The sequence below is a fragment of the Columba livia genome, chromosome 9 (genome assembly GCF_036013475.1).
Source record: "Columba livia isolate bColLiv1 breed racing homer chromosome 9, bColLiv1.pat.W.v2, whole genome shotgun sequence".
Taxonomy (NCBI): Eukaryota; Metazoa; Chordata; class Aves; order Columbiformes; family Columbidae; genus Columba; species Columba livia.
In genome coordinates this window covers 10,140,223-10,151,016 of record NC_088610.1, presented here as the reverse complement: position 1 = coordinate 10,151,016, position 10,794 = coordinate 10,140,223, and the positions used below count along the sequence as shown (strand labels likewise).

At 38.9% G+C, this 10,794-nt stretch overlaps 1 protein-coding gene across 11 annotated transcripts in view; it reads right to left on the bottom strand.

Annotated features, from left to right (window-relative positions):
* Positions 1-288: 288 nt before the first annotated feature.
* Positions 289-10,794, bottom strand: part of PEX5L (peroxisomal biogenesis factor 5 like) — a 109,612-nt gene continuing 99,106 nt past the window's right edge. For all 11 annotated transcript variants that reach the window (XM_021293103.2, XM_065072932.1, XM_065072934.1 and 8 more), the window contains 4 exons: positions 10,211-10,408; positions 8,250-8,415; positions 7,727-7,884; positions 289-7,048 (listed from right to left, as the gene is read on the bottom strand). In XM_021293103.2, coding sequence (XP_021148778.1) covers positions 6,844-7,048; positions 7,727-7,884; positions 8,250-8,415; positions 10,211-10,408 — 727 coding nt within the window. In that variant the 3' untranslated portion in view covers positions 289-6,843. The remainder of the gene's footprint in view (positions 7,049-7,726; positions 7,885-8,249; positions 8,416-10,210; positions 10,409-10,794) is intronic.

Sequence of the window (10,794 nt, the reverse complement as noted above, 5' to 3'; positions counted from 1 at the left end):
TTCCACTTGTAAGTATAATTGATCAACATGTTGAACTAAAATAATTTATAAAAATAACTCCACCTCAGAGTAAAGATGAGTTTATGGAAAAAAAAATGTTTGGTTGTGAAAAAAGCCTCTTCTGGGCTTAATGTGAACATGCTTCTCTGCTTAAAAATTATAACAATAGGTTAGAAGACCTCATTTAAAAATAATCCTTTATTTCTCTTGGAGAAGTGGGTCCTATCCTGCCTTTCGGTTCAAATAATTATAGTCAAGACCATTTTCAAATTGAAAAGAGATTTGGAAATATTTGAAGCCACAGACAAAGTTTATTTTTAAAACATATTTAAAAATTGCACAGTTATAAATACAGGTAAATAAATACAATTTAATATGTGGAAAAGAACTCAAGGAAGGCATGCTTCCATTACAGTACAAAAATACTACATTAAATGTGGTGCTCTGCAAATAGTCATCTATGACCTTAATAAATTTAACACATCCAATATGCACATCGTTCATTTTTGAGGAAATAGGTTCTTTTAAAGAGCAGTGCAAGGAAACATCAAATTAAAGCATCAGTAAACTGCAGGTCTGTGTTTAGTATTATACACAGCTGATAATGCACTAAGTATACAGAGGCAAAGTTACCTGTAGTAAGAAATTAATCTTTTACTCCGTGTGTCCTTACAGACTCAGATTCTTAACCTGGGTCAATATGAACCTTTGTAACGAAATGTAAACATTCAGGTGTAGGGCTGAACTCCCACCTCACTGCCAAACCTTGCAGCCCCACTGAAGTGTCGGGCTTTCCAGCAGCAGGGCTCTTCAGGTGGCCCAGGCGAAAGTATCTGCCAACCCTAGAATCTCTTCTTTCTTGTATGTTGGCTTAAAAATAAAGCCAAAAAAACTGATGCAAGATTGCAGAGGTCTTCAAACAGTTTACAGCATATAGAAGAAGCCGCACAGAATGCCTCTCAAAACTATATAGTTTTATTTCACTCTAGATACGTTATACTCTGATATATAAAATATATTTATAAATGTTTAGATTTTTCTGAATTTACAATAGATTACTGATATTAAAAAGGCTCTTAAAGTTTTAGCCAATGTCGATTGCATTCAGTAAATGTGGAAGGGGAAAAAAGATCAAAGCACATAAAGTCTCGACCATGCAAGTTTGCTCAATGGGCTGTCACATATGCAAGCATTTGTAAATTTACAGCTCATTTTGGGAAACTTTATATTCCTTCTGTCTCTTTCCCATGCCTAATACCTATTGTTTTGTGGGCTGAGGCTCTGAAACTTTCTGTGGATTCTGTGACATGCTCACTTTTCATTTTGCCTAGCTTTGTTCAGAGCATTCATGATCTCTTCATGCATGGCACTGCTTTTCTCTGATTTATTTCACCATTCCAAAAATAGTAGAACTATAGCAGAGGAATCTGATTTCTAGCCTAGATGAGGTTTGAATATTAGATGATACTGTATTGCATACCCACCATTTTTTTCGCAATGTGCGGTGCATTTTGTCTCTCACTTCTGTCTGTGAATACTCAGTATTTTATAAATATTTATTACATAAATTCACTGTACAGACTGCTAAGCTGGCAACATTGGTGACCAGAAATCTCAGTTTTTCATCTGTGCAGTTTATTCATGCGAAGTATTAATATATCTCATTCTGCAGACACATGTTTGGGTAAAGAGATCTGCAACCAATCTGTGTTTCACTCCAGTTCTCACTGGCTCCAACAGGCAATCATTTAGGCCTCGGTGGCTACCAGTAATGTTATCAGTTATTATGTCTGTCATGGTGGGTTTGGTGTTATGGAGGCCTGTGCTCTATGGATGCTCATTGGATCACCTGGCTGGTCTATTGGTGTTGTCAGGGTCCTTAATTTTGGCTGACAGACAGGCCCAAGTTGTCTAAATTGGCTCTTTAACTCAGCTGAAAGCTCAGCACATCAGGTTAAGCAGGAAGAGCTAATTGTCTGCAGCTGAAATTGGAGGATGCAGCAGATACTCAGATCCTGTGAAGTTTTACATCTCTGTGTTTTAAACAGGACAGTCAGACACTGGGCTGTCTTCAGAGCTAGTGGGCAAGTTTGAAAAGCCTGACTCATGGTAAGAGTAGACACAAACAATTGTTTTTCCACTGGTTCTGGCAATCTGTTTTGGTGCTATATGGTTTACAGTAGAGATGAAAATGTGAAAATCCAAACGCCCAGTTTCACTGAATAGCTGTGCATATTTAGCTTTTAAATTCTTAAGAGGGTACTAAAACATTTCTACAAAAGCTGTTACTACAGATGTCTGTTGTTAATTAAATACTTGATGCAAACATGAAATCCACAACACAAAGTGATTTCTAAGGATGGAATTTAAAAAGGGTTCTGCGTTTGGTCTAACCTGTTCCAAATAAGATGAACAACTCAGTTTTGAGCTTGGCAGATGCAAAGTACTTTTAAAAATATCTCCTAGACAATACTAATCAATAGTTTAAAAATACCCTGTGTGTGGGCCTTGTGCGTGCATTCTGTAAACATGTACGCAAGTAGGATTGCTGCATGCTTTGTGTTAACATTTCAGTGACTATTTGTTAATGTAGTTACATGCAATATTGTCCTGTGAGGTTTTGTGTCTTTTGAACCTCCCCCTCAGTATTTTTTACAAGTGCTTTAGTTTATCAGATCATAAGAAAATACTGTTAGATACAGATATGTATATGTGTTTCCCTAAAGATCAAACAGTTCTCCAAACTGACATAAACCAGTCTATTGCAACAAGGTTTCTTGAGTTCTTACAGTTTAAAGAGATCAGCAAGAATGACCCTAGTTGTTTCGTCACAAATCCTCATTCAATAAGTAATCCCTTTGATTTTGGTGCCTGTTCAGCGGTACCAGAGGCCAGCCCTGGTCCAGGAACTGAATACCTGCACACCAGCTCATCATGCAAAGTGCTGAGCGCTCCTCTGAAGAACACAGACTTTCAGTGTTCAGCAGCTTGATGGGTTGGACGTATAGGTCATAAATATTCAGAAAGCTTTGCAGAGGAGAGGGACAGTCACAAGCTGGGGTTAAGGAAAACATTTTTTAACTGCGTGAAATATAAAATAGAAGAAAGACTTAAAAAATTAGAATCAATTACCTGGCAGTGATTAGTCACGTCTGGAGAAAGAGAGGAGTAACAAGAAGGGGAAATGGGTGGGAGATGATGGTAAACTACTGCAGCACCCTAAGTTGGCATCACCCCATAAATGCTGTACAGTTGTTCTGAAATGCTTCTGAGTCTCCTTGTTGAAATTGCTAGTGTTGGTGTAAAACTGCTTCCTTACTGAGACGTGAGCATCATTGTGTTTGTGTGTTATCTTTCCATTTATGTGAGTGGTGACCTCACCCGTGCAGCCTGTGAAACAGCAGTGCTTCCCTGCTCTGTGTGGTGCTGTCACATGCAATGGCTGTTCACTGCCTTTCAGCCTTCCTTGCACACCTGGGCAAGTCAGGGGTGGCAACAGGTTTGACTTGGTCGAGCTCACAGGGAGCACTTAGGACCCAGGTTTCCTGTCTGTCACTCCCAGGCTCAATCTGCCAGTGTTAAGCAGCCACCTGATTTATCCTACCTTATGCCTGGTTAGAAGTATAAGTAGATGAATTTCCTCTTCACTTTAATATGCTGCAGCCTCCTCACGTATCCTCTTGCTGTTTCAGGCAGATATACGTGCTCACCACTGAATATCCAAGAAACACCATGAGGAGGTCAGATAAAAGCTGTATCTAATCCTGTCTCTGCACTGACAGTGCTTGGTAGTGGGGGCTAAAGAAAGATGAAGTCTCCACAAGTGCCAGGAGCTGCTGAGCCTGACCTGTCAGTGAGCGCAGTCACCAGCCATTCTCCCACACAGAGCAGGCCAGAACTGGTGTCTGGTGTGAGGAGATGTGCCACTGTTCCCTGTAAATCTATCTGCTTTAGTCTTTCCCTCACTGAGTGTCTTAGTCAGTGGTATGTGGTTAACGGGCCATAGGCTATCTAGAACAGGAGAGAAAGGTCGAGATAATCTCCAAGAGTGTGCACAATCCCTTTTAATAGGCTCCTTAGCCTGTGTCCCGTGTAGCAGAACTGCAGTGCTTGTGATGAACTGGAGGCCTGAGTACCCCCTCAGGAGGAAGAGTACGGCCCCAGTGATTTGTCTCTATGTTTACACAGTTTTCCTCATACCAGTCACATGGATGTGGACACGTATCAGCAGCTGAATGCAATTTTGAGCAGTCTGTCCCAGGGTAAATCAAAAGCTACATATTTTGTCTGTTCTTTTGGAGGAGGCTAGGAGAGTTGCGTTAGGTTTTCCTAACAGAATTGCTATGTTACTCGTCCACATGCTAGAAGAGAAGAGGTTTAGTGGACTGATGTGAGCATCAAATGCCCCTTGTCGTTCAGACTCTGAGAAATCAAGCAGTTAAGTTTTTCTCTTTTTATTTGAAAGCTATAAAAATAAATCTTCTGAACAGCTAACTGGTCTGGATAGGCTCTGATTATCGTACGGCCCAGCACAGAGGATATTCTAGAGCAACTTGTGTGATGGCAGGGCATCAAGCAAGATCTAAGCACATATGGCTTTGCTTTACAGGCTCATCTCAAAGCTGTCTCCCTTCTCTCTTATCACTTTCCAGATTCAACTGCACTGCACCTTCTGCTCTGCCTTATCAATAAAGAGCTGTCATCACACATTGCTGTCAAAGCAAAAGAGCAAACTGTTGTCAGCAGATATGCATACAGCAGCCCACTTAGCTAAAATGACATTCCCATTGAGTCCTTGATAACCAGTCTTTAGAGAAAGTTGCAAGAGTCAGTTTTGGAATGCTTCATAGATAAATAGGAATAGCTATAAAAACAATGATAAAGCACTATTAAAAAAATTCCTATAGCCATTTCAGTATCTCTGTTCTGTGGGAGAGAGTATGGGGTGAGCTTTTTATTTAATCAGAATTGGTTGTTTTTATTTAACAAACTATAGTTAGTGATGCAGTCGTTACACCATTTTACATGGAATTTTCTTTAAGAGGTTGCACAAAAAAACAGACAGCTGCAAGCAACTTCAAGTTTACTGGTGAAACTGTCCAGTTTCCACAGAGCTTCTTTCTCTGTGATCTGTGCAGCTGGATTTTGTTTTATTACAACTGATTGAGCTGGATTTTTCTTTTAATGGTGTTTATAGAAAATGTGCTATTTGTCCCATTTTAACACATTTCAATAGCTACCCTGTACATTGAATTCCTGACCACAGATCAACACAGTAGCCATCTAATTGCACTTTTTATCTTTCACTATTTAGGGAAAGATATTAAAAATATCAGCAACTGAAAATTGCCTCCTTAAAAATTTCTGTTCCTGTCTTTGATCCCTTCACCTTGAGCTAAATGTGCACTGTAGCCAAATCAATCCATTTACCACGTGGCAGCGTGCTGCCCCCAGTGCTGTTCCCCATTCATCCAGTTGTGGAAAATTAAGATGGTGTACATATATATACATTTTAAAGCAGCTACGAATACTGATGTTACCTAAGGATTTAGTCTGCTATCATGGAAATCACTGAGACTTTTTTGCTACTGCTTGCCGTAACACCAGGATCAAATCTTAGTCTCAATCCTACAAGCATTATATAGATCCATTTTTTTCAGGGAAAATTTTCCCTTGAGCGTGGTCTGCAGGCATTAACTCCTATGAAGACTTTTCTTTATTTGCAATAAAGATCTGTGGCTTATTATGTTCTGAAATGACATAATTCACATACAACATGTATGTGCATGCACATGCATGTATGTGTGTAGTACCTGACAGATGCATAATAGAATAATCTTTCTAATAGATATTGCAGTTTACACTGTATTTGCATTTTTAAAACATAAGAATATTGAAACCCTTCTCATCACATTTCAGGAAATGATATTTGGTCCTTTATGCCGATAAGGCTATCCCATACATTCTGTTGTTAGTAACTAAAATAACAGCATAGCACTGTTTTACAAAAAGGAAGATTAAAGTGCATAAGTACATAGATAGGCGCAGATCCTGCTGAGCTCCATTGAAGCAGACACACTCTGTCCAAGATCAGGGATAGCTGGTTTAAACAGCAACAGTTCTAGTGCAAATTACCACTTCTGCTGGCAACACTTGGCCTTCCATGTGTACGTGGCCTAATTTCATAGACTTCCTTGTACAATGTTCCTCTTAATATTGCACGATTCACAACTCTGTGAGCCTGCAGAATTTGGCCCAAATTAATCAAGGTGCTTTTGGAAACAAAAATTTTCTTGGCTGCAAACTAATAAATATATTCAACATAAAGTTCATCCATTTTACATGCATCTATTTTCAGAGCTATGTTAAAAACAGACCTTGAGAAGACTTTTCGACAAAGAAACAAGGATGGGGAATCCATGTTGGAGGGCAAAGTGCTGTCAGCACAGTGCGATGAGCTACTAAGTAGGTTCCTTGGATGCATTGCTTGCCATTCTAATGTGCAATAATGACTATCTAGGTTTGTTCTTAATATACTTTGCTTTGTATAGCTGTGTGTATGGAGAGAGATATAACTTGCGTGGGATGAAGATTCTTCAGAAATGGCTATTTCATCTAGTTCAGGGCTTTGTCAGATTAGCCACAAGCCCATTTCAGTCCTTTGAGTTTGAATTTATGTACAATATTTTGTGCTTTTGAACTTTTCTTTTTGAATAATGTCCAAGGTAATTCCCCTACTGATCTACAGCCATGATCTTTTGGAAAATGTGGTCATTTTGAGATGAGTAATAAAAGAGTTCTCTGTTTCCAAATACAATTTAATCAATTTGTGGATACTTTTCATTACGGCTCTAGATTAAAAGCTCTTAACAGAATGTCTAGATCACCCACATTCGCTGCTTGAAATAGTTCTGGCTGGTCCATCATAGACAGAGCAATTCGAAGTGCTGCCCAAATATTGCCCGATAGAGCAGGATGGGGAACCTGTTGTTGATTCCTGCTCTTCCTTTGCAAACTGAGAGCAGTGAGAAAATTACTGACAGCCTCTCTGTAGGGGAGAAGAAAAAAGAAACAAGCAATATAATTTGCAGTTCATCAGTCTCTTTCTGTTATTCTTGCTTGATTTTCTTTCAACAAGTGGATATAGCTTGTAGTAATGCAGAGCTCACTCTATTCATACATCTGGGGATATTGTCTCCATTGCTGCAAAGCTCCTCGTCATCTTAACTGTCCTAAGCTGACAGTTGGGACCCTGAAATATCACCCTTGATTCCTGAAGGATGTACTGAAACTGGTTTTGATGGCATTAGTTATTTAAAGCAATTTAACTGAAGTTTCCTTTCTAAAGACACGCTCTTATGTTTTCTTTTAGAAAAGCTATTAAGCACAGGACTAAGTTTACATGTGAGAGCAATCCCACTGATTATAATGAGTACTTGCACTTAGACATAAAAAAATGCTTAAGCAGCTTGCTGAATGAGAATGTCAAATTTTCTTTTAATAGATCAGTAGTTCTGTTATGTAGAATTTGTGAAAAGAAGAAAAGCATCATTGCTTTGTTAATACTTGGTGAAAAATAATTACCAAATTTTCAATAGCTGAGATTATGTAGCTATATTCTGATTATAATTTTTACTTTGTTTCTTGGATAACTCCAGCTAGAAAATGAATTTTCACTTAGTAGTTATGACCCTGAGCTTTTTGTTTACACATTTTTGTAACTTACCTGTATGCGCCTAGGTTGATGCAGCTTATCCCTAAATTGTACCTGGACCTAATGAAGCCAGGTTGTATTTCTAAAGCACGTGTGTAAGCCTCGACAGCTTCTTCACTTCGATCCCCATTTGCCAATGTTGCTCCAAGGCGGTTCCATAATGTGTAGTCCTGGTGAGAAAATTAGTTTTCCACTGTGGGTGTCAAAAAGTGATGTGATAGCTCATTTTTGCTAGCAAAGTAAGGAGGACTGCAGAAAATAACAGTATCGAAGCTTCTCTTAATTGACGTGGAATGTGAGGTTCTAACTCATGATTATAGGCAACTTTATATAACTAGGACAATTAATCAGCACACAGCTAGAAACTGGACATGTATAAATTTGCTTCTAAATGGGACTGTCTTGTAATTAACATTTCTATTTCAGGTATTAAAATTTTAATGGCTGGAGTGACATCTCATAAATATTAGCCTGATCAAGAGGGGAGAAAGAAAATGGCTTGTAAAGCTAAAAATCTTAAAAACATAAAATGTACCTCTGGCCGAACAGTTAAAGCAGCACTAAATGCATCTATTGCTCTGTTAAATTCTCCATTCAGGTGGAAAAGAACTCCAAGTCCCGTCTGCAAGTCAGGGTCTATCATATCACCATTCTGGTGAGCAGCCTCCAGGTACAAGTCCTTTACTTCTTCAAGTAATGAGCTAGACAAGGGTGAAAAATACCTTAAAGTTTCATCTTACAGTTCTTTACAAAAATTGCAATAGTGATTGCATAGCCAGAAATTAAAATCCTTGTAGTGGATGTATCAGAAGTGATATACTCCTAGAATGTGAAAATAAGCTTCTTCAGCTTCATCATGGCAAAGATTTACTTCCAGGTGCTGTTGTAAACTCATGTCTGGAATAAAAATTTCACCTGTGTAATGAAGTTCACCTATATAAAGAAGAGAACAAGTCTTATGAGAAGCAGCTGAGGGAGCTGGAGCTGTTCAGCCTGGACAAAAGGAGGCTGAGGGGAGACCTTATCGCCATCTGCAACTACCTGAAAGGAGGTTGTAGCAAGGTGCAGGTCAGTCTCTTCTCCAAAGTGGCAAGTGACAGTACAAAAGAAAATGGCCTCAAGTTGCATCTCGGGGGGTTTAGATTGGATATTATGAAAAATTTCTTCATGAAAAGGGTTGTCAGGCATTGGAACAGGCTGCCGAGGGAAGTGGTTGAGCCACCATGCCTGGAGGTGTTTAAAAGATGTGTAGATAAGGTTCTTAGGGACATGGTTTAGTGGTGGACTTGTCGGTCTTAGGCTAATGGTTGGACTCAATGATCTTAAAGGTCTTTTCCAACCTAAATTATTCTATGATTGTATGAAGCCAAAGTGCAGCTATGAACCCAAGTGAGATAATGTGAAAGCTTATTAAAACTATTAAAATTGGCTGAGTTTCTCAGACATAAAAGAGCTCCTTACTGGCAAAGAGAGTGGTCATTCTGAAGAGGAACAGATCAAGTGACTAGCCAAGACCCCTGAAGAAAGATGCCAAAATTTAAGACCTTGGTACCCACTGTAGGCTTCATAAAATCTTTGCACTGGCAACACCAGATGTCAGCGGTAGAATAACATGCTTAGCAATTAAGTCGAACTTGCATATTTTATTTTTGGTTATACTAAATTATCTTGTCAACCTAGGGCTTGTAAGTGGTAAGTGTAAACCAGAAGGCCTGTGTTCAACATGACAGGCTGTGGATAGCCCTAGTGTTTTGGTTCTATAATCATGTTTATGCCTTTAATAACTTTATCATGCATCTCACAATTCTGAAATACTTACTTACCGACCTCATGAAATCCTGATGAAGGGCTGCCAACTCATGATTTCTTTTTTTGTTACTGAAAATGGCTGCTACCTCCTACTATTATTGCTCCTCTGCAAGGCTGGAGTCTGATTATAACAAATTACAAGAGTGTCTCTTTGCTTAGAACTGAAATGGCTGTTAAACAAAGAGATGCTACCTTCCAATATTTTCAGTGAACTGAAGCCATGTCCCACTGCAAAATGCCTGTCATTCCTGGCTTCTGGTGGCTTGGTTGGGATATAGTAAATACGCTGAGCAGTAGGAAGAACACACACATGTAAGAGCTGGATACAGGCCTGGGTTTGGAAACAGCTGAAGAATGAGGATGTGGGAATATAGAGACAGCAGACAAGGTCAGAGGAAGGTGATGGGAGTAATGGGGAAGCATCTCTTTTTAGGTGTTTGTTTGTTTTTGTGGTTTTGTTTGTTTGGGTTGTTTGTTTGTTTAAACTTCCAGGGATGACATAAGATCAAGCCTTCATTTGCTAAACCAAATGTCCTGTGTTGGGTTCCCACTCTTGCCACTGGAGACACTGAGTCTTCCATCAGAGGGAACAGGCTGGACTTCTACAGAGTAAGGGGGCACAGCATGCACCACCATTTCTAGTGACTTCATTAAAATTTCTGCCATTAGGATTTACACTGCATTTACCTTTCATCTGATGTCTTAGACATTCTCCTGGTAAGTGCTGGGGACCCTTTTTTGCTTTTCGCTATATATTTGTATTTTGGATTTTGCTTTATCCAGTTTCTTAGAGCTTGATAGGCTTCTTGTTGGTGGCCAGTGTTAGTATAACTTACAGCCAGGGCCATCAGAGCTTTTAGGTTGTTTGGCTGTAGTTCCAGGCACCTAGGCAGAAAACAAAAATGTATTGAGGTATCTTTTTAGCCAAACACAATTCTTTAATTATTCCAAAATAATCTGTATTAAAAAAAAATTAGTCACACAAGTAAGATCTACCCAATTATATTTTTAAAGAAGGGACTTTGTCTTATTTTCTGTGATAAGTGCATTTTGCATATGTGTACAGAGACACATGCATATACACACACACATATGTACAGAAATGTATCCATACAAGCTTTGTTTTCATTCTTCTGGTTATGAGTAAGCGTAGGTAGATTCATTTTTTTAGTTACCTGTCTAGTAAACAAAGAGAAGCTTTATGTAAATTCAAGCAAACAGTTCAATATGGTTTGCAGGTATACAAAGAGGTATTTCTTCCACCTTTATGA